The sequence below is a fragment of the Hypomesus nipponensis genome, chromosome 22 (genome assembly GCF_054491055.1).
Source record: "Hypomesus nipponensis isolate SF chromosome 22, ASM5449105v1, whole genome shotgun sequence".
Taxonomy (NCBI): Eukaryota; Metazoa; Chordata; class Actinopteri; order Osmeriformes; family Osmeridae; genus Hypomesus; species Hypomesus nipponensis.
Window position 1 is genome coordinate 17,109,437 of NC_140382.1, and position 23,330 is coordinate 17,132,766.

The following is a 23,330-nucleotide window of genomic DNA, read 5'->3' on the forward strand; positions in this document are numbered from 1 at the left end:
TGATAATTGAGTACATTATAATGTAGCAAAAGATTGTTAGCTATAGCTAGCCTAGCTAACGTTAAAGCTCAAATCCTAGATAGCTAGAGCTAGTCTAGCTAGCTACTTTTACAGTGTAAGTTAGATTGCTAAACCTTACATTTGTAATTGTACATGTAGCTCGAAAAGTACAATTTTAACCCCTTTTCCTTCATGCTTTAAGGGCAGCAACACTATGCCCATCGTTAATTGTCATTTTGGAAAGGCAACCCAAACTCCTCTATAAAAAGGCATTTTGTGTTTGAGAACTAACACACTGCTAGCTACCGGAAGTTGTTGCCTTGGCTTATGCAATAATCGGAAGTGATGCATGCATAGTGGATTGAAGTGGGTGTATGCAAGTTAAAGGCAATGAACTGACATTGAAACATGTTAGCTTTTCTGATGTACGTTTTATTTATACTATTTTAATTCTGTAATAAGATGAAGGTAACCTTCAACCACAAATCAAAACCCATGAAAGTAATGAAGACATTGAAAACACTGTTGTGCCTCTGCTTCAAAGTATCTTCATCATTCTCTTGTTCTCTGACCCTGTCTTCGTCTTAGCACTTATATAGTCGATTGAGCCTCTCGATATCAATTCTTGAGAATGTGGTTGCCAGTCCAATAGCAACGTTAGGATTGGGGATAGGTACAATGACGTCAACGTTAGGGTTGATGGCAAAACCTCGTCTTGGATACTGCATGATTGAGGCGTAGTCATAGGTTGTGCCAAGATTGTTGGTGTCTGTTTTGGCAAAGTTATACTTCATGGCTGGATCAATGTTGGCAAAGTTGATCTTGACGTACTGGTCACGGTCACTCCTGGTGTGCTCGTGCTGGAAGCCCAGGGCGTGAAGGGTCTCATGTTGAATGATTTTGTTTTCCATACAACCGCGGTTGTTGATAGAGAGCACCTGTGGACCCCCCTGTCTCCCAAGAGAGGAGAAGCAGCCGTCCTGGCTCACAACGCGGATGTAGTCGGTCTCCCGTGTGCGGGGCACAAAGCGAAGGCAGGAAACAGGAGTAAATGATCTCAGGGCAGTTTCAATGATCTCCCTTTCTCTGCCAGAGTACTCACTGCCGATTGTGTAGGCTATCACCACCTGACCATTTGAGGATTTCTTCCACTTGCATGAGTCCCCTTGATAGCACCTCATGGCATTTCTGTTTCTTGGTGCCACCAGGTCTCCCTCCAGAAGAAGCTCACTGGATTGGTTATTTGTGGCCAGAATGCCGCCGGCGGACTTACGTAAATGTTCATTGGTGTCTTCTCCATCTTTATCGATGGGATTGGCTTGGGAGAGTCCCAACAGCAGCAGCATTAGGAGAGACAAAGAGGTGCTGATCTCCATCTTCAGGGTCTGGAGGTTCAATCTGACTCTGGATAGGAAGTTTTCTTGGTCTGGTCTCCTTGGAGATGCTTTGCTCCTTTTGGCTGGATGTCTGAGTCTGGTGAGTCCTGGTGTTTTATACTCTCCTCTACAGGTGTGTCTGCACGGGGGATTAGGGCTTTGGGTTGTGGCTGATTGTCCTTATAATCATTTGAGGACACAGCAAAACCAGCATCGCAACACCCTGCAACTCCCTGTCCATTAGGGGAAAAGACAGGTTTGCTGGAAGTAAGTTTACTTATCTCAACCTGGATTCCTTGAATGAATGAATTATTAAGACAGTGTCAAGTATGTCCTAGTGGTAAATGACTACATCCACTCATTATCAAAGTTTAAAGGTATCGCACCCTTTCAATGTAATTATATAGTAGCTGGTACTAGGTTTGTTGATTTAGGAAATGATTCATCAGATATATGTCTGTATTTATGTATTTTTTTTAAATTAAGTATAAAAAAACGTGCATGGCAGTAACATTAAGGCACAGAATGTACAATTTTTCATTCTTTATCTGAACCTGCCGTTTTTATTAGAGAACTAGCATCATAAACCATATTTTCTGATTTCATACTTTTCAGAAAAAGGCATTGGTTGGCTCAATTTGACCATATAATGCACTCAGGACCCTCTGAACATGATATTGTAATGGTCTTTTCCCTTCATGGTCAGGGAGTGCAAGCAATGCTGATTGTGTACTCAAGATGCTTATGTAGATCAGCCACAACCCAAAGCCCTAATCCCCTGTGCAGACACACCTGTAGAGGAGAGTGTAAAAAAACAGGACTTCAATTGATTCCTGGTTCAGGACTAATATTAATCATTCCTTACTCTTTGAAATGTTTGAACATGTGGTCAATAAGTAGAGGGTACACTATTCAGAAAAAGCTGAATACTGTTCTATACACAATGCCCTTTGGTTTAGAAGATAGAGCATGCTTTGAAAAACTTTAGTTTTACTGTTTGAATTAACCACCTTATTAGGTACACCAGTTCAACTGCTCGTTACACAAATATCTAATCAACCATTTACATGGCAGAAACTCAATGCATGTAGACATGTAGACATAGTCAAGACAATCTTCTGAAGTTCAAACGGAGCATTACAATGGGCAAGACAGGTGATTTAAAGGCCAACAGGTCATAAATGCAGTAAATGCTGAATGAGGTGCCTTAGTAAGAGTCGATCTAATGAACTCCGTCAAACCATTGGCCATTTACATTACAAGTGCTGTGGAATGTAGCAGCTTAAAAAAAAACTCAACTCTGTATTTCTTTTAAATAGACATACTTTAAAAACAAAGGACACGTTATATGTACACGTACAGAGTTGTAATTAACAGTATTTAAGCATGAATAACAGTTAAATTAATTTGAACTAATTTAGGGCGAATATAACATATTGTCTACTAGTTGATAAATAATTTACTTTGGGTGTTAAAATACACAAAAATAAAAGGCATTGTTTTCAACAACATCAAAATGTACAAATTCATACAATTCATAAAATCTACTTATTTACACAGAAAAGGCATAAAAATCTTATAAACATAAAAACATCATATATTACTATCAAATACCAATATATTTTAACATAAAACATTATAAGAACTCTACTTATTCAACAGGCTTAAAGTAGAACTACTTCAGAGATTTCACTTGCTGTAATTTGCGGTTCTACATTATGCTATTTCTACGTAGCTTTTGGAGTCTTTAACCCAATGATCTCAGCAGGTGATGTGTGTGTGTGTGTGTGTATGGACATATGTGTATGTACAGTATGTATTTATGTGTGTGTGCATGAGAGAATCCCAGTCTCATCAGTAATGTCTCGACTGCCTTTCTACTGCGCCTCCACCTGCTTGGCCGTGCCCGACGGAGCAAGCTCCCCAGAGGCGGGCGTGCCTCCTGTCGGCGTGGTCTTCCTGGGCGTTGCCGGTCCCCCCCCCACCGCGGGCGCTGCTGTAGAAACCAGAGGCGGCGGAGGCGGCGGCGGAGCGCTGAGGGTAGCGGTGGGGGGAGTCCTGTTCAGGTGTCCGCTGTGCGGCGCGGAGGGGCTGAGACGAGGGTACACGGCCCCGCCCAAGGAGGACATGAATGTGGGCGTGTGGGCAAGGTGACCCTCCATGGGAGAGCCTTGGAGCTGGTGCAGCCTGGCCCTCTCCTCCGCCTGCCGGTGCCTGTCCTGGATGTGGTGCTGGGCCTCTCGCTGCCTGTGGCCCCGGGCGGGGTCAAAGGTCAAGTGAGGTTGCTGGCTCTGCAGGTAGAGCCCTCTGTACGGGTCGCGGAGGGGCTCCCACTGGGCCGGGAGGTGCGAGGGCACCCGCTCTCGGGCCTCCATGAAGGGCTGAACCCGCGCTCTCTCCAGTGCACTCAGACTACTGATTGAGTGCAAGGGACCCATGGAGAGGGGCAGAGAGTGAGGTAGGTGGCTGCCCTGAAACATGCCTGAATTGGGGTAGGAGTTGCGCCTCGAAGGGTGCGGAACCTGGGAGTGGGGATGAGCCAAGACGGCTGGAACCGAGGGCAGCAAGAGGGTCATGTTAGACGTCCCTGCCATTAGCTCCAGCTCTTCTCTACGTTCCTGCTTTATATTTACAGAGCCCCTCAGAGGGGGTGTGGCCTCGCAGGGAAACTGGCGCTTGACTGTGGGGGTCGTGGAGGGGTCAGGATGCCCTCGACTCTGCGCTTCTGGCCCCGGAGAGGAGCTCTGCTTAATCTGGACCTTCCCCAGCGATTTCATCACTCTCTCCGCCTGAGGGCCTTGGTCCAGGCTGCTCTTCTTCTTGTCTGAGCTGTTTCCACCAATCAGACTGCTGATCTGGTAGCTGGTGAAGGACGATTGGTTGGGCTGAGATTTTCTTTCCTGTGAGGACCTACTGGGTGGAACAGAGAGATTCTGGCTGAGATTCAAATCGAGATATAGTGTTTAGATAAACATTAGACAAAGATAACAAGCTCCTGAATGCCTTCTTTGGTGAAATCCCCTAAGAACCTCACTGACCTGTCTCTGCTGGACTCCTCTCTGGTAGCGGTAAAATCCCTTTTCTTGGCTTCCCGCTGCTCGCTGTTGGTCCCTGCTGACTTGCGTTCCGAGTCCGAAGGCCTGGACAGCGTTGGTGGAGTGGGGAAGGAGGGTGGTGTGCGATGCAGTCGGTTCCAGCCATCATGAGGGGGGGCGTTAAAACCTGGCAACCCATGGCCTTGCCTTTCTCCATAGGGGCTACTTGATGGGGCCCCCAGCCCCCCAAAGGCATTGCCTGCCACGTTCCCAAAGCCTCCATAGGTACTGGGCCGTCCGAAGGGATCTGAGGGGAGGCAGAATATTTATGTTTTCTAAAAGTGTATATCTGTATCTTCTCCTAAATGCGTGCGATGGTAAGTACATGGACGGACTGATGAATCACATCCTGAGATAAGTCTTCAGCCTAAAAATGGACATCATTCTGATGGACCATGAACTTCCTGATTACTTGACCTCAGCACATTTGAGTTCCTTTAGCACTTACCGGGCAGATGACTTGTAGACAGGTCGTGAGGGGGGAACGGACTGCTGAACGGGGACATGGGAAAGAGACCTGAGGAGGAGAGGACGCGTCAGTCAGCAGAGCAGCAGTCAGCAGAGCAGCAGTCAGTAGAGCAGCAGAGCAGCAGTCAGTAGAGCAGCAGTCAGCAGAGCAGCAGTCAGCAGAGCAGCAGTCAGCAGAGCAGCAGTCAGTAGAGCAGCAGAGCAGCAGTCAGTAGAGCAGCAGAGCAGCAGTCAGTAGAGCAGCAGTCAGCAGAGCAGCGTGGGACTCATTTCCCGTAGTTGTGCTAAAACATGAACTTTCATCCCTGCACTTCAGCTGGGATTCAGCCCCGTACAAGTTCAGATTTGATGAATTTCTGCATTTTTGCAATGTATGATTTTATGATATGGTATATTACTATACCATTTGTGATTTATGATCTAGCGCCTTTCCGATTCACAAAATGCTTGCTCGTGGGCATGTGGAGGAGGGGGACTGACCTGAGGAGGGGAGCAGGGGTCGGGTCATCTCCTGGGGATAGGGAAGCCCTGGAGGTGGGCCAGCTGCCGCCGGCCGGCTGAACAGGTCCAGCTTCACACTCATCTTCCCAGGATCAAAGCGCATGTGCTGTTGGTCAACAAGGAAGCGAGAAGGCAAGGAAGTGAGGTTTGAAGTTGTCATTCATTGGGATGATAACGGGACAATGGAATAGAGGAAATAGAATCATACAGTAGGTTCTAGAATTCTAGTCAGAGCAGAAAGATTACCCTCATCCGCTGCTGCTGCTGGTGGATCTGCCAGGCCAGCTGGCCGTGCATTGCACACCACTTCCCAGGCTTCTGCAAGATCATACAACTGAATGAAGATACAAACTCATACCATCTACTTTATTATTAAATATGCGGCAACAATTGCATGTATATTATATATATATATATATATATATATATGTTGTCTCACCCAGCTTGAGGCTCTGAATGGATCAGATATCTGTGAGAAAGAGTGATAAGAGATAAGAGAGAGGACATAAACCATTGCACCTTATCTACTGTAATAATAAAACAATAAGGCAGGACATTAGGTTCAATATTTTATTTTAAAAAACTGGTGTACAGTAGATAAGACATTCGCAGGGGCGGAAGAACACCTACTCTAGGAAGAGTTTGAGGCATCTCTCCTGGTCTCAGCACTACGTCCAGAGGATTAGCCTACATGGAGACACATGAAGGTCACATGTTTATGATGCTGCTGTCGTGGTATTTTCTTTATAACCAGTAGAACATGGTAAACATTAGACCAATGGTTCCAAACACCGGGGAGAGGGGTCTGCTCTACCGACTCTGGGGGGGAGATATAACTACCAAAGATATCTTAATTTGGGGGTGGGGGGGGGGGGGGGTGGTGGCACAAAAACTTTTGTCCCCCCAAAGAGATAGACCCGACTGCAATAACTACCGCTTCAGACAGCAAAGGCCCACGGGGTCACAGACAGACAAGGACACGGAAGGAATGAGAGGCTAGGACCTTGGGCTGGAAGGCTCCTTGCAGAGAGCTGAAAGGTGCCGTGTGATGGAGCAGGGCGGGCATGCCTGCCGTCCCCGGGGGGTAGGGAGGGAAGAGCTAGACAAGACCACACCAAGGGTTAGCTAGGATGCACCACAGGAAGTCATACTGGAGTACGCTCAACACTTCGGATAGGTCGGGTCAGAGGTCAGCTGATACCCTAAACCATGTGCAAGTAAATGTTTAAGTTTATGAGTATTTATAGTTTTTTAAATTTGATTTATTTTGATTTTCCGGCTTCCCCAACAGTGCAGACAAGTAGACTAGACGATACGAGATATAAAATGAAACAATTGAACCTATAGTTTAACCTTGAATATGTGAACAAATGGGGGCAGCTTAACAAGGAAACAACATGTGCACTTACATTTGAATACGGGCTTTCCAGTTTGACGGGATACTTTTCCAACTGTCGGACAATAACCACAAAGAGTGCAGTTCTAAGTACTTGGCTCAAGCCCTGCCAAAGCCTGCATAGTCTCGCACGAGCAATTACCCACCATCAAAAGAACCCTAACGACCTAGGCCCTTCTCCTGCACCAGATTTGTTTAGTCAGACGGCAGCTTTGAGTGTGTCAAAACTCCATTTACACAACCTGTGCTCAGCTGTCTGTGGAAGTGTCGTGTCATAGCTGTTACAGTGTCTCGCTCTTTCCTTAGAAAAGCTTTTACAAGTCCCCTGGTGGGTGGAAATAAGCTTTCATAGACCCCCAGACGTGTCTGTGAGGAAGGAGACATTACATCTGATATGTTGAAATACGGCACTGAAAAAACGTGTCGAAACACGACGACATAACATCATTTCTCCTGCAGCCCTCAAGTAAAACCTCAACTCTCTAGTTTTTCCCCCAAACTAAATCCCTGGAAAACCCAAACGTGAGATGGGAAGGTGATCCACAGGCTACTTACATTGAGAGTGGTGGTACGACCCATGGTTGGGGCGGAGGGCGTGCCCAGAATGCCAGGAGGGGGTCCGCAGGGGGGGTAGGGCGTGAAGGTGTGCTGGTGCTGGTGCTGGTGACTGTGCTGGTGGTACTCGGCCTTCACAGGCCCCGGTATGGGACCGCCTCCTCGCTCGGCACTCTGCGCCAGGAAACGGTTGTTCAGCTCCTGGCGCAGGAGGTCATGCTCTGCGGGAGGGGGGGGGGGGGGGGCAAGGGGAGAGGCGGAAGGGTTAAAGATCAAGCAAACAGTGAATGCCTCAAATCAGCACAGGTGACCCCACACCACCCCACCCTGCCCACCCTCCCATAGCCATGCACGCTTCCTACCAGAGTAGCCACTGCCAGTCGGGTTTCCACCGATGCCATTGGTTGGGAGGGACAAAGGACTGGGAAACATGGCCGCCGCCATCCGCCGATGGCCCGGGCCGGACAGGAAGTAGTGCGGGGCGGGAAGCTCAGAGATGGCCAGGGGCAGGGCGGGAGAGGGGGAGGAGTGGCGTCCGAGGTGAGGGGACCGAGGGTGCGGCCTCTTACGGGAGCCCTCCAAACTGCTGCCGAGACAGGAAAGAGATGGCACACAGTCCACTGTGACACCTGTCACACTACACACAGTGCAACATGACACCTGTCACACTACACACAGTGCAACATGACACCTGTCACACTACACACAGTGCAACATGACACCTGTCACACTACACACAGTCCACTGTGACACCTGTCACTACACACAGTGCAACATGACACCTGTCACACTACACACAGTCCACTGTGACACCTGTCACACTGCACACAGTCCACTGTGACACCTGTCACACTGCACACAGTCCACTGTGACACCTGTCACACTACACACAGTCCACCATCAAATCCAGTCAAAATTCATTTGTTTGGCCCTTTTTTATAAACAATGTCAGAGTGGCCTTCACGTACCCCTATGCGTCTATGACACCTGTCACACTGCAGGCGGCACCAGTGAGACCCTGCACAAGTTACCTGCTGTGGAGGCCAGAGAACAGGGCCTGCGGATGGGAAAAGGGGACCTGAGGTTCTCTCTTGATCTGGGCGAGGCCTGGCAGGGTCTGGAGGGGGGTGGGGACATTGGGGGAGGAGCGCTCCTTCTTCACGCACACAGGCAGCGGGGGAGGGGTGCGAGGGGCCGCGGGGGTGCCGGGAGGCTGGGGGCCGGGGCTGGGCGCGGGGCGGGCGAAGGGAGTGTCGTTGCTCTGCTCCTGGCTGCGCTGCAGGCCCGACACCCTGGAGGAGGCGGTGGTGCTGGACACCTCTGGTGTCTGCTGGAGGTCAGCTGGAGACTCTGAGACAGAGGGGGCGGGGGTGGGGTGACAGAGAGAGAGGGGAGGAGAGAGAGAAGGAGATAGAGAGAAAGACGAATGGGGGTGACAGAGAGAGACAGAGGGGGGAGAGAGTGAGACAGAGAAAAAGAGGGGGGGGAGAAGGAGAGAGTGAGACAGAGAAAAAGAGGGGGGGAGAAGGAGAGAGTGAGACAGAGAAAAAGAGGGGGGGAGAGAAGGAGAGAGTGAGACAGAGAAAAAGAGAGGGGGGGGAGAAGGAGAGAGTGAGACAGAGAAAAAGAGGGGGGAGAAGGAGAGAGTGAGACAGAGAAAAAGAGGGGGGGGAGAAGGAGAGAGTGAGACAGATAAAAAGAGGGGGGAGAAGGAGAGAGTGAGACAGAGAAAAAGAGGGGGGGGAGAGAAGGAGAGAGTGAGACAGAGAAAAAGAGGGGGGGGGAGAGAAGGAGAGAGTGAGACAGAGAAGACAGAGAGTTATTAACCAATCTCTACCACAATTGAAAATAAATGCTCTATTTTTGAAGAAAACAAAGCCAGTTGAAAACTTTAGTGGTCTTAGTGGTATGGGCAAGGGGTTGTTGGCAAGGGAGAGTCGTGTGTTCAGCATATTGCCATAACGCTCAAACTGCCTGAATGCCAGTCAGCTTCCAGCTGAATCAATAGAAGACTCCCTAAAACAAATGCCTCTCTCATAAGCCCACCACAAGCAGTTTGAGGACAGGAAGAGTTAACAGAAACCTTCTAATCGCTTTCACAAGGCACATTAAACCCCTGGCTCAGCTTGAAAAGATTCTCACCGCCATTGGGATTAGCGTATGTGTGTGTGGTGTGTGTGTGTGTGTCTGTGAGGTTGTGTGTGTGCGTGCATACGCCCATCAGGGATGGTTATGCAGGTCAAATGAAGTGAAATGTGACCACATAGTCCAAACAGGCTTCGGGTTGAAGATGTAGTGCTTTTGAAGACAGTGGGAATGATCCGCTGCCCTTACAAGGCAACACCTCAGCAATGTGAACTCCACAGCATGTCACTCTGCCTAGCTCACTCACATTTCATGTTAACATTTCAGCTTCATTTACAATACATCATACAGCAAACAATAACAGGTCTCTAAACTTGCATCCGTGTCGGGACAAAATTAAATAGCAGCATATCTTACGTATCTACGGTTGCACATTATTATTATTGTTGGTGATAAGTAGAAGGTACTTTTATGTAATGATGAAGCAACTAATACCCCCAAATAAAAATAGAATTCTTACCAAATGTTATCCGTAACGTGAACAGCTTGTCTGCATCAACTCCTGAGACCTGGAGAAGGGGGGAAAGAAAGAAAATAATTATTACTCTAAAGTTACTGTCATGTCTTTATCCTACTCTGATACAATATTGCACTTGCAATCCAAATACTACTTACAGTTTAAGGATTTTCCATTCTGTTATGTCCTCATAATGTAGAATCAGTTGTACCAGCCCCAATGTAAGATAGAGCGACGCTGATTTTACACACTTTAAAGTGGCTTCAATCCCTCAACAGCTGTGACATAAGATGCGCTAAAACACTCTCCACTCCCTCCCCGGTCTACGTGCCCTTCACTGGGCGTGCTCCAATACCCCACAGAGGCCAACGATATCCAATAAGATCATGCATCAAACTAAGCTACCCTATGACACCAGACTAAAGCAGTTTCTGAACGACCCGATTCAAACTGTCAAAACCGTTCAAAGCCACGGTGTAAAGGTAGGCCTTCTTTGTACATACCTGGCGGAGGCTTCTAGACCCTGTTAGGAATACGTTGTCATGGAGATGCAGAGTTTCCAATCGGACTCAAATGACTGATTGTATCTAGGCTCCAGTACATTCTCTGTTCATATCAAACATGACTTTATAAAGCCTAAAGCCTGTACTTGTTCTCTCCAGGTAAACTGGTTCTGTGTTGAAGGTTTTTTATCTACAGGGCTGTATCGTTGCACAAATACAAGAAACAACAGACCATATCCCACGACAAACAGCCCCCAAGACAGTCTAATTACTATTATTATTATTATTATTATTATTATTCAACCAAATGTTGATATTATTATTATCAGTATCAACCTTGTGTTACAGTCAAGCTGCTGACTCCTGTATGACCCAGACACGGTGTCTGTCAGTGGACCACCACAGAGGAGCCCTCAGTGTTTACCCTGTTCTGACCTGGCAATAAGAGAGGCTGACTGCCATCTTAGCCTGCCATCTGGGGCCCTCCACCCCCTTCAACACAACCAAGCCAGGCCAGGGGGGTATTCCAGAAAGCAGGTTATGCAACATAACCGGGTAAGTTAACCCACCAGCTGATGGACAATGTTGCAGAAACCTACTGGCAATGTTGCTACAACGCTGGGACTCAGCTGGGGAGTTAACTTAACCCGGGTACGTCACATGACCTGCTTTCTGGAATAGAGCAGGGTGTTCTTGCTTCATGTTAAAATGCGATGCATCGTGAAATGCGCTGAAACACATTTTTTCCTCAACGGTTTCCTCTGAGGACGGGTTGGTGAGCAGTCCCGCGCAAGGACTGAATGTCAGGTGGGCACCCGCTTACCTTGTCGTCAAGGTCACTTTCGCTGTCACACTGTGGGAGCAAACAAGAGCAAAACCAACATCAGGTGAGTCCTCTCAAACCTCAAAATCATGTTCACACGTCAGGTGACATTTGATCTGGTCACCATTCCCCAACATCTTATGTACAAGAGGAAGTAGACAGAGAGAGGGGGAGACAGAGAGACAGAGGGAGAGAGTGAAAGAGAGAGGGAGGGATACAGCAAGAGATAGTGAGAGACAGAGTTAGAGAGAGAGAGACAGGGAGAGAGAGAGAGAGAGAGAGAGAGTGGGGGGGATTAACTTGCATTCATTCTGTCACCTCATTTATGGTGACAGCTGTTCCTTTAACTGCTGTGGGAACATTAATCATGTCCAACGACACAGGCCAGAGAGCTGTGAGCTGTACATCATCCAGGCAGTTCACACTGAACCGAGTCCCCCTCTCCACCCCCCAAACCACACCCCCACCCCCATTGAGTACTAATGGATCCAGCTCTGCTCACTGTCAACATGTCAAGATTACACACACCCCACAATCCTAAATTCCAGTGTCTGACATCTGTTATATTTCCGAGCTTAAATGTCATCCAGTAGAAATAACTAGCTTGTAAAAGGGTTCAATCAAACCCGCAGCCTGACCCCTGTCAGATTAGGGAGGGGTCCGGACAGCAGACAGGGCTGAGGTAACTCACCGAATATCCCCGCCCCGAGAATGAGGTCTGCGGAAAGAAAACAGGAGTCGGATTCACTTGAGGAGACCGACTCTGTCTTTTCTATGAAGTTAAATCAACTTTCCCAATCGGGTTAACACATGTGTTGTGGGAATGGGTGTAGCAAAAGCTAAGAGTTAAGAGCGACTGCGGATCAAGAGGTCGCCGGTTCAAATCCCCCTCTATACGTCGCTTGATGAAAGCGAAATGAATCCATGGTTGTTTGTTGTTGTTGTTAGGATCTGTGTGGGATGCAGGGGAGGCATTGCAGTCCTACCTCGCTGTGGGGGTCTTTGGAACTGCTTCTCTGGGGCGGACCGACCAACCTGGTGACCTCAGCTCTGCTCCTCTGAGCTCCCTGGAAGACGGCACAAGATTTACATTTACATTTTAGTTATTTAGCAGACGCTCTTATCCAGAGCGACTTACAGTAAGTACAGGGACATTCCCCCCCCGAGGCAAGTAGGGTGAAGTGCCTTGCCCAAGGACACAACGTCATTTGGCACGGCCGGAAATTGATCTGGCAACCTTCAGATTACTAGCCCGATTCCCTCACCGCTCAGCCACCTGACTCCCTGCGACAAGATCCTATGGAGCACTGATTATACGGGAGCGAGCATGGCTCAGGTGGTTAAACATTTGATCGAAGCTTTAGGTAAAAGTGGATACATTAATGTGCAACATTTATCATGGCAAGTATCGTAACTTCACACAATTGGGGTTTTCTTCAAACTTGTGTACCGTGTTTCAACCACGAGGAACGCTTTTTCTGTTAAACTGTGCTTTTACCAGCAGAGGGCGACCATGAGACATTCAAGCAGAACACAGAAGAGTATCAGAAAGGACATCTGTTTCAAAGACACAGTTAACCTGATTGAAACCAAGCTGAGATCCTGTCCAGACTCCGGAAGCCACCGACAGACAGCACAAGGACCCAGTTCTCTACCGGAGAATGGATGTTTGTTCAGTTAAGTCCACATAAATACATGGCTGATTCGATTGTGTGCCAAATCCCAAAGGTAGACACACACTCACGCACAGTACAGTACACACACAGTTTGACTGACAGAATTAAAAAAAATCTATGCAGTAAATGTATTTTATTTCTCAGATATTGACCCCAAAGCCACAGCAAATTGTTTCAGGACAAACAGAAAAAGGAAACGGTGCATTGATTGATTGCTCAGCAGCCTATGGTGATGAACCACCAACCGTCTGATAATGTCATATCGATCCGGCAGTCTCTGATGATACAAATCACCTCAGGATGACTTGGAGGATGTCACAGGAACATGGGGACGCTGTCATGAGTGCTGGTCCAAGACAGGAAATTCTGTCGGTTTCTCTCGGTATCTGTGTGCGTGTGCATGTATGTGTGTGTCTGTGTGTGCGTGTGCATGTATGTGTGTGTCTGCGTGTGCGTGTATGTGGGTGTCTGTGTGTGCATGTATGTGTGTGTGTGTCTGCGTGTGCATGTATGTGGGTGTCTGTGTGTGCATGTATGTGTGTGTGTGTCTGCGTGTGCATGTATGTGGGTGTCTGTGTGTCAAACAATTGCATGCTTGAATACACGTGTTTTTCTGTCGAGTTTGCAAAGCAAAGCTTGGTTCCCGACGACAGCAAACACAAGTGTCTTCATCTGAAAGGTTTTTTTGACGTCATGGACTATTAAAGCACAGGAAGAATGTGCAGCTGTAGACTAAATGCATCGTCAATAGGCGAGTGAGGGGGAGGCCTGGAAAACTGTTTTGTGTAACACTTCCTGGAAAGCCCTGACGGCTTGCTTTTATGAATCAGCTTTGATCCTGACAGTTGCTCTGAACTCCTCTCACTGACAAACAGAAACGACATTCATAACCTCGATTCCACACGTCTTTACCACACTAGTAAATAAACGTCTCTGGCTTTGATCAGACAAGCGTCATTAACGGTGGTGTGTCTAATAGCTTAAGAGACGTACAGCGTGTCATTTTACAAAATAATTGAATAATACAGGCTCTTTCTCTTTGTAAGATCTTTGTAAGATTTGCGTGTCATGTTTTATGTTTGCTAACCTGGATCAGGCCATTAAAAGAGCTTCCCAAACGTAAGTTAAGCATAAGTCCTGTAAAGCAAAGTTTGTGGTGTATATGCATCCTCTGGGTATTTCCTGGGTAATACTGATCTTGCCAAGCTGTTCCAAACAAAAAGCTGCGATGTAGATATTGAGTGTGAGAACCTCTCTCTTATCAAAAAAAAAAGAAAAGAAAAAGGGGTATTTCCTGGGTAGTCCTTATCTTGCCAAGCTGTTTCAGACGAAAAAGCATAGGCGTGTAGCATAGAAGCATAGAAGTGTGTGTGCGTGTATCTCTCTCTCTCTCAAAAAGAAAAGAAACACACAGACACATCCTGCCTTGAGGAGGAAGCTCCTCACAAAGCTTGTCTTCTCTCATCACAGATCTTTATTGGACCTCATTTCCTGTTTGGCTCCCTCTTTACTTCCTGTACGGCAGACAGCCTCGTGTGAAGCGATTACACACAGTGGATGGGAAGCTTTGTAAAAAGCGATAGGAAGACTTCATTGAGAAACTGGTTCTACAATTAACACCTCAGAGAGAGATAGTGTTGAAAAAGCTTCACAGAAATCTGAAACAGAACATCAAGAGAAATTGGAACCTTACGTCATGATGACCTGGTCTACATCAGACGACCAAAACAGGAGGCACACAGGGTGCCCTAGTAGTCGACCGGAGGAGTGTGCGTACCATGTAGGCTGAGGCCTTACAGCCAGGGTTCGAATCTGGCCGATGCCCTTTGCTGCAGGTCTTTCTCTTTCTCTCCCTGCTTTTCCTGTCACACTTCACTTAGAAACTGTCCAATGCAGCATGAGAGGAAAAATGCCCACAAACAAACCACCCACAAAGACACTAGATCAGAAGTCTTCGACCCTGGTCCTCAGGGACCACCTGTCCTGCACGTTTTACATGTTAAGAACAGGCTTCTGCATAACTAGATAACAACCTATTCAATTGAATCAGGTGTGTTGGAGCAGGGAAACATCTAAAACGTGCAGGACAGGGGTCCCTGAGGACCAGGGTTGAAGACCTCTGCACTAGAGACATCCACACATCTCCCCACATCCTGACCGAGACCAGGCCACGCCCCCCCCCCCCACCACCACCACCTCACCTGCTTGTTCTTCCTGCCTTTCATCTTCCCTCGCTCCTTCTCTTCCTCCTGCGGCGTTCCCGCGTTGCACGGCGCGTTGCCGTGGAAACCATTCACGGGGGCCAGGGCCTTCTGAGGCTTCAGCCTCTGCTGCCCCGGCCTCTCCCACCTCTCCTGCCCCTGCTGGGGCCGCAGACTCTTGGTCCTCTTCCTCAGAGCCAGCTACAACAGAGCAGGAACGAGAGAAGAAGAAGAAGATGTGTCAGGAGGGAAGGCATAACAGGAGGGGAGGCCAAATACCTTGTGTGTGATGATGACGGGGCTTCGACATGGGAGTCATAAAGAGGAAAAAGGGAGTCACAAAGGAAAGAGGTCGTGAAAGGAAAATCAATAAAATAAAAAACACAGATCTCAGAGACAAAAGAAGTGAGGAGACACCCAGGGCACTCCAGGGCACGGCGGGGCGTGTGTATTCAGGTCATATCCTTTGAGGCAGCCAATGAGACAGAATATGGGTGGACAGCTGCTGCCTATTGTCAGCCTGTGAGAGAGAGAGAGAGAGAGAGAGAGAGAGAGAGAGAGAGAGAGAGAGAGCGAGAGCGAGAGAGAGAGGGAGGTCTGGACTGGGAGCCCCGTGTTCAGCCAGCCCTTGCTTGGACAACAGCCAAAGCCTGCGGGGGGAGGGGCAGCAGGGGGGGACTGTGAGGGGGGGCTGGGGGGAGCAGGGTGGGTGTCTTACGGTTCTGTTGCTACACCTGCCATCACAGCAAAGCTCAGCACCCCCCCCCCACCACCCCCCCCCCCAAACAAACCTCAGCATCAATAATCACAGGTGATCTCAACAGACGCCTCAGCGATTACAGAGCTGCATAGAAATGAGTGTTAACGGCACAAACACGCCCCCCCCCCCCCCCCCCCCCCCCGGAGGCTGTTGGGCCTAGCTCTCCTGCTGTTCGATGGAAGCACAGCTAATCCCAGTCAGCCAGCACGTGTGTGAACCTCCCTGCTGCGCTCCGCCATCCTCCACAGCCTTCCACCATCGCTGAGGAGAACGCCGCCGCCGCGGTGTTACCTTGAGCTAATCTCCACAGCCATTGCCATAGTGATATTAATATTCATGGCGCGCCTGAAAGCCCGGGCAGAGTGTGTTGAATAATGTCTCGTTCTGTTTCTCCACCTCTCCCCGTGTCGTTACCGAAGCACACTGATCACAATAATCACCGCTTGCTTCGCCGGGAGAAAGTGCCCCATGCTCGTGACAGGGCATGCTGGGAATCCAGAGCGGAGGGCGTAGAAACATGCCCCCTGACTAAAACAGCCCTGTGTTACAGATTGGGGGAAAATATTGAGTGAATGAATAAATTATATATCAGCTCTCTATTTCTAACCACGGCGAATACACACACCCTTTTCCTGTCAGTGGGGTGAGACCAGGGGTGATTCAGGTTCTGTCTGGGTCGTGAAGGAGCCTAGCTTTGTGTACAAGACAGTGGATCTAATAACCCCTGCTAAATCCCCAGGTTACTGGCGTGACCTTGCAGCCATACACAGGTACTGTCAAAACAGCCCAAACTGTCAAACAATGGTGGAGCCATCGGCAGTGTTAACAGTCAGGGGATTGGCCCCGTCGTCCTCCATAAAGACATGACGAGGCGTCAGGGACCTCCAGCGAACAAGCCTCCCAGCCATCAGCTCTCACCAGTCCGCCCCACACACTCTTCAAAAACCCATTCACAAAGGACAGAAGATACAAGGGGGCTGGAGGAGGGCGGGGGGGTTATGCTATTCAAATCCTATTTGCGTCGGGCGGGGGGGGGGGGGTGCAAAGGGCATGCAATCGGCTAATGGTCGCCCCGTAAGTGCTGCTCCAGCCTGCCATAACCGCCATGAATCATTAACGAAGCGGCGCCGCCGTGACAGCTCTCTTGGATGGACGTAACGCGAGACGCGTTACAAGCGCGGGTCGAGACACAGAGATTCCCCCCCCCTCACTTAACGTGACTTATCGCCACAGGCGATCCTGGAACGAACCCATGAAAACGTAACGTAAAACCACTCTGTATATAGATTTAAAGACATCCATGGATCAGCGTGTTAAGCGTTAATTCATACTACCCCTGGTTTCTGGGCACCAATCCCGCTGATGTTATAAAACATGGCGGCGTTGGGTCCATTAGCTACAGTTCACGCAGCAATCTGTAATCTACATGCTGTAAATCCACAGATAAGACACATGCTGTTTAGCTGGTGAATCAGCTTAGTTAGCATCTCAGCCTCCAGCTGTATATTAGACACACACACACACCACTTCCAGTTGTCATCCGACAGGCTGGGATACTGATAATACCAGGTGTGAACTTAGTGGATCTGACGGACCGGAAGGCCTCAACCCTGTCAAAATCTGAACGTCTGAATAATGTAGCAGCGGACCACGGGAGAGCTCCTGAAATGTTCGACAGCCCCCAGACATCCAGACTGACTCGTCCCAGCTTGCCTGTGGAAGCTAACAACAGCTATATGTCTAACCCCTCAAAGGGCTACGGGTGATTTTGCTGTCATTCGTTCCAGTGAAGAACGTCAGTGTGCCTGACAGGCTTCTGTGTCGGGCCTCGTCAAGCTCACGTGTTCTCTAGACGCTGCGAGAAGCCGTCAGGAGATTATGATCCTACTGTGTGTGGAGCAAGCTCCCGACAACGCCTGACACACGGTTGAGGGATTTTGGAGCTTCCTACAATCTACCATTCCCTCTTGTCAAGAGCTGTTTCCTTTTGTCACGCTGTCACAGTTGGAACCTGTCGTTAACCCTACAGCTTTACCGCCACCGTTTTGCCACAAAGAAATATGATAACTTCCCAGGTTGGATGATCCATCTGCAATAACTGCTAGTTAGTGTTAACTTCCTGCCTTTTCATCCTGTGAAGCGCTAAAACAATCCAATTAGACATAATTAAGATTTCTCCCTCTGAGTTGATTCACTGTCACGTCCTGGCTTTGCACTGGGTGACGATATGTCGGGCATTTATTTCACTATACCTGTAGAATAAAGCCTGGGCAAGTAAGGGAGGGAAGAGAGGAGAGAGAATGTGGAGGGAGATGGAAAAAGAACGATGATGGTGAGGGGGACAGAGAGAGAAAGAGAGGGCGGGGAGTGGAATGGAAAGAAAAAATAAAGTAAGAGGGAGAGAGGGAGAGAGTGAAAGAGGGGGAGATAGACAGAGACAGCGAGAGAGAGAAGGAGAGAGATAATTTGCCTCACCCTCTAAATTGGAACTCTAAAATTGGAACAGCACCATTCACAGTGGATAGGCCTACTTATCAGGACTAAACGGTATACCGCAAAACGGGGCCAACAGTCATTATGAAGCCACAGGATTGAGGTCACACACAGTCAGTCACACCACATTTGACATCCCTCTACTCCCGAACACAACTGGCTGGATGGGCAGCAGGCTTGGTGGTGACCTGTGTAAGGGACGCGGAGCGGGGTGACGGGGGAAGGTTTATTTACAGCTACAGCAGACAAGCTTTGGAAACAAAGAAAGGGAAATCACAGAGGGCTTCATGGAGGCAGAGTCTGAACCGGCCTGCTTCCTGCCTCTCTGCTGCTGGGCCGAAGGCCAGGGGGGCTGCAGGACACACACACACACACACACACACATGCATGTATGAAAACACACAAGTGTGCATACACACAAACATAAGCACAAACAAGTGCGTATGCACACCCACCTTACAGTGCAAGTTTTTACAGTGTGTGGAGGTGAAGTCAGCAGTGGTGAAACCTGACCTTTGCAGTGTTACCTGAGACCTATCCTCATCACCAGGCCTGAGGGAATCCACCATCCTCCTCATCACCAGGCCTGAGGGAATCCACCATCCTCCTCATCACCAGGCCTGAGAGAATCCACCATCCTCCTCATCACCAGGCCTGAGAGAATCCACCATCCTCCTCATCACCAGGGCGAGAGTGAACACCAACACAAGACTACACAGTCATCTGAACACAGAGATAAATCAATGCGTGCCTGGAGCTGGATTCAGGCCCACTCAACCGATACTGTATGTAGGCCCGTCCATGGAAGCTTGTCTGGAAATCGAGTTGATGGCGTTGGTGGTAAAACACACGTATGACACGGGGGTGGAACACAGCAGTGAACACCGGCACGCTACCAAGGTGAGTCTACGCGGCTACATGAAATCACATCTGTCAGTGTGTGTGTGTGTACACGCTACGCCTGCTTTGGACGGGGGAGGCGGGGGGTGAGCTAGTACATCAAACGCTGTCCGTTTATTTATGAAAAGGTGAGGCGTCGGAACGTCAGCTCGGAGCCAGGATATCTAACACGAGTAACCGACTGACAGCTCGCTCTACAAATGACTAATCCCAGATTTAGTATTAATGAAATTCTATCCGGTGAAATCCGGAGCTCAGTCACCATAAAAGGGGACCGGAGCTTTCCCGAGCGTTTCACCGGGTGAGGCAGATGCTACAAGCATCGTAGTTGAGATACTGTTATTATGGTTGCACCGTGCCTTGGTAGCTGCGACTTGGTCCCTTTGCGCTGCAGCTGGTAAACACAGACAGTTCCTTGACTCTTAACTGCCGTTTTGAAAGAGAAAAACATTGAACAAGATAAAGGGTGTGTGTGACAAAATAAGACTCAACTGTTCCTCAACTGTAGCGTTTCTTTGATTCTCTAGCTGCCTACTCTATATTTTCTGTCCTCTTTCTCTCTTCCTCCTTTCTCTCTTCCTCCTTTCTCTCTTCTTTCTCTTCACTCCTCTCCCCCCTCCAGAGACACAAGGAACATGGCTTTTGGCACCGAACACTGTGCAAAGAGACAAAGAGTCTCATTCAAGCTCTTATCACATCCACACACAGACTTTCCCCAAACAGGGCTCATGCGAGATCCCTGACCAAGGACATACATGGACACGCATAATGAAACGTTGTCAATGCCGCCTTATGTTGTTATGAAAACAACTTATCAGCCGGTCATATCCTATCTGTTGTGGCCCGTTTTTTCCAAATCATTGTCTCTTTGATCTTCACCGACAAAAACAAGGGTCAAAGGAAGTTTAGGCACTTCAAATTCCGTTTGACAGGCTGTGTTCTTGAAAACGACCACTATTGAAGTTTGATACGTTTAAAATTCAAATAGGCTTGATAGGCTGTGTTTCAGCTTTTTATCAGAACACCTGTGGGAAACAGGAGACTGAAGATACTGATCAGAGAGCTGGTTCTAAACAACGTTGTTTTCGGCGCACTTGATAAATGATAAGCATTGCACGTCTCACAGCAGAACCTACTCTGAAACTTTTAAAAGTTGTTGACCTTTTATTTCCACTTTGCCATTCTATGCATACGTTGGACACATCTTACATATTGAACTAGAACTGAGCTGAGAGTGGAATAAAACAATTTTCCTATTTAAACTTAATTCATCCTCTGCTGTTATCTGTGAATGGTACTTCTATAAACTAAATGTTTTACTCTCTTCACATTGGTGTTGATAGAGTTATTGCCGTTAATGAGGTATAGATGAAGATCTTTGTACATTTGAGGCCTTGGGGCGCCATCTCACAGGGATGAGTTGGATAAGATGCGGATAAACCTCCAGGGGCTCTGAAGTGACAGCTGGAAACTAAATAACGACATTAGAGTATATAGGGTCTCAGAGGGTTACTGGGTAAGGACGGTTTGGATTTGGAAGCTTTTCCCATTACAGACTCATTTACGAGGGTACTGAAGGAGTTCATTGTGGTAGCTGCTAGGCCAAGCAGGTAAAACATGTTCATTATAGCGCTAACAAGGTTTCCCTTGTAGAGATAGCTTGTCTTTCAAACCTATTGGGGGGGGGGGGGTAACCGACCGCAACAGCTCGAAAACATGGCCAGGGTCAACAGGGTTAAAGATGCACACGACACCACTGGAACACTATTAGAAAGATCCCCTCTCTGATTCCTCGTCTTCTTCTATACTGTTTATATGCACTATTTGTATGTTGTTTTGGATCAAATAAATACAATATTAAAAAGCAACAACAGTACAAAAAAAAAAGCCATTCCTGTCTTTGTGTTTGCCAAACCAGACAGGACGGCCACAGGACCCAAGCCACACATCATCACATAATCAGATTGTTTCTTCTGGGCTTCAAGGCTACTGGGGAAACATACTGAGCATCTTGTTACGATAACCGCTAATGTCTTTCAGGTTTTACAATACCCATTGGTGTCAGATTAAATCTGCTTCCAAACAAATCACGTACCGACTGCACATACGTCTGGCCTTCCGCTTCACTTCTGACAAATAAAAGCAAGAAATTTGGTTTTTTTCCCACTTTCATATGCAGTTCACCAGTTTGTCTAGAAAGCTACGTTTCTGAAACACCATCTGAATGACTGTATTGATTATCTGGATAAAGACTCCAGTCAGACAGACTATGAATCACCTCTTTATCATTACAGCAGAATATCATTCACTGTCACTAACCATTCATGTCTCTTTGTACTGCTCACCATCTGGCAAGAGGAACTGAGAAACAACCGTCCCTGGTATTCGAAGTACACTATTAATAGTTTGTATAAGTTTCAATCCAATTCACTTTAAGGAAACTCAAGAATCACAGAAAATGGTGCGTCTTTATGAAGCTATTTTGAACTTGTGACTTTCTTTGGAACATTCCCTGGTGTCTGTTTATCACAGATAAGGTTGAGGGCTTTAACTCCAGTGTGGGGGTTACCATGTCATTCCACTTGAGGGAGTGACAGAGAGAGTGCAAAACACAGGTTCTTTGAAAACGGGACAGTATATCTCAACTCGATCACATTCTGAAACATGGCTCCAACTATCTGCAACATCTGTTAATCTCTGCTTTGTTCAATTTCATTGCCTACAATAAACAGGAGCTCAAGAGAACCTGATCAAGTTCCTAGATTGGTTAATGCCTCTATCGTACAGTTCGAGTCAACATCTAACCATGTCACAACCTATCCATGTAGCTTAACTATACACATAAGATACCTCAATTCTTTAAACCACAAGCAGAAGACAAGATGACTCACCTCTAGATTGTCCAGACTCAAAAAACTGGAGATGGCAAACCCATCAATAATATCCTCCTCGTGACACCCCGAACCTCGTCTCTTCTTCCTAAGAGGACGTGTGGGGCGGTCATGATGTAAATTGTTATGTTTTCCGTCATTCCGTAGGGCCTTATTCCCGAAAGGACTTTGTCCACGGTCGGATCCAGACGAGGGACTCCGGTTTTGTACGTTATCAATAGCGACTTTTCTCCGCACGCGGTCTCTTTGAGATCTTGACCTCCGACTGCGTTTTATTTTCCCATCCATGTTTTCCGTCTCTCAAGGGACGTAGATCTGATATTTTGAACAATCTTGCAACCTAAGCCAATGTGATAGAGGATAACATAAGAACGAAGGTTGTTTACATCAAACACTTTATAAACATTTAAGACAGGCTAAATTACAATGCATCAACTGTAACATTTCTGATTAATAACCACGACAATACATTAGATGATGTTACTTTGCTACAGTTCATTATTTGTGAATTCTCTTCTTCGCAACTTTGTTGCGATGTTGTCCACCGCAGTAGAACGACTGTCAGACAAAAGATAGATCATGTCGGGCAACGTGTTCGTCATCGCACTACAGCCTTCACATCAGACGTATACAGTTAAAACCGGCTGTACGTGCATTTATGGATGTTACGGATCGCCTACACATTTTACAGAAACAGCGTTTACATGTGTAGCAACTCCTCACGCTTTAACGTCGCCACATAGCGTAGCCTATAGGACAATAAGAAAAAACTAAGCATGCCTACTTGTGGCAGCGAACGCTGCATTATTTTACTAATAAATCCACGTTGAATACGATCTTACTTTGTGGTTAGCCTTATACGCGAAACCATCCATCAAATTCAGCAAACCCCATCCAGAGAACGAATAGTCTTTTTACTGAGTCGGTGTTTAGTCCAATCTCGAATACTTCACTCCATAACGCGCGACTCGACATCGTGTGTCACGCTTTGATCTAATGAAAACCGTTTTTCTAAACGTGTTTCACGTTACATTTAAAGCCCACTTCCCACTTTGTCCTACATTGCGAAATGTATTGCATTTTCGTTGGT

The 23,330-nt window shown here is 47.6% G+C and overlaps 2 protein-coding genes across 7 annotated transcripts; both read right to left on the reverse strand.

Annotated features, from left to right (window-relative positions):
- Positions 1 to 415: 415 nt before the first annotated feature.
- Positions 416 to 1,459, reverse strand: LOC146236943 (high choriolytic enzyme 1-like). Its single transcript, XM_084687643.1, has one exon. It carries the CDS (start codon positions 1,374 to 1,376, stop codon positions 585 to 587), a length of 792 nt encoding a protein of 263 aa, XP_084543769.1. The 5' UTR covers positions 1,377 to 1,459; the 3' UTR covers positions 416 to 584.
- A 1,222-nt stretch (positions 1,460 to 2,681) lies between these two features.
- On the reverse strand, positions 2,682 to 23,330 carry LOC146236944 (fibrosin-1-like protein). Of its 6 annotated transcripts, none has more exons than XM_084687619.1 (19): positions 23,083 to 23,330; positions 22,241 to 22,580; positions 15,197 to 15,397; positions 12,306 to 12,386; positions 12,011 to 12,037; positions 11,320 to 11,349; positions 9,997 to 10,045; positions 8,423 to 8,741; positions 7,754 to 7,974; positions 7,392 to 7,612; positions 6,850 to 6,891; positions 6,444 to 6,539; positions 6,071 to 6,127; positions 5,880 to 5,909; positions 5,687 to 5,758; positions 5,420 to 5,546; positions 4,920 to 4,988; positions 4,415 to 4,718; positions 2,682 to 4,289 (listed from the first exon to the last, which is right to left on the reverse strand). In XM_084687619.1, the coding sequence occupies exons 2-19, from the start codon at positions 22,526 to 22,528 to the stop codon at positions 3,254 to 3,256; spliced, it is 3,270 nt and encodes a 1,089-aa protein (XP_084543745.1). In that variant the 5' UTR covers positions 22,529 to 22,580; positions 23,083 to 23,330; the 3' UTR covers positions 2,682 to 3,253. The 6 variants fall into 6 exon arrangements, with proteins under 6 accessions (XP_084543745.1, XP_084543743.1, XP_084543744.1 ...); XM_084687617.1 differs by having other exon boundaries at positions 7,754 to 7,977; XM_084687618.1 differs by having other exon boundaries at positions 2,682 to 4,286; positions 7,754 to 7,977; positions 23,083 to 23,329.

Bases quoted from the DNA above. Each gene is read 5' to 3' on its own strand.
- LOC146236943 (XM_084687643.1), bottom strand. From the start codon at position 1,376: ATGGAGATCAGCACCTCTTTGTCTCTCCTAATGCTGCTGCTGTTGGGA.
- LOC146236944 (XM_084687617.1), bottom strand. From the start codon at position 22,528: ATGGATGGGAAAATAAAACGCAGTCGGAGGTCAAGATCTCAAAGAGAC. The intron at 11,350-12,010 runs GTGAGTTACCTC...TTGCTCCCACAG, and splicing joins TCTCGGGGCGGGGATATTCG to TGTGACAGCGAAAGTGACCT. The intron at 5,547-5,686 runs GTAATCTTTCTG...GTTGACCAACAG, and splicing joins AGCAGCAGCAGCGGATGAGG to CACATGCGCTTTGATCCTGG.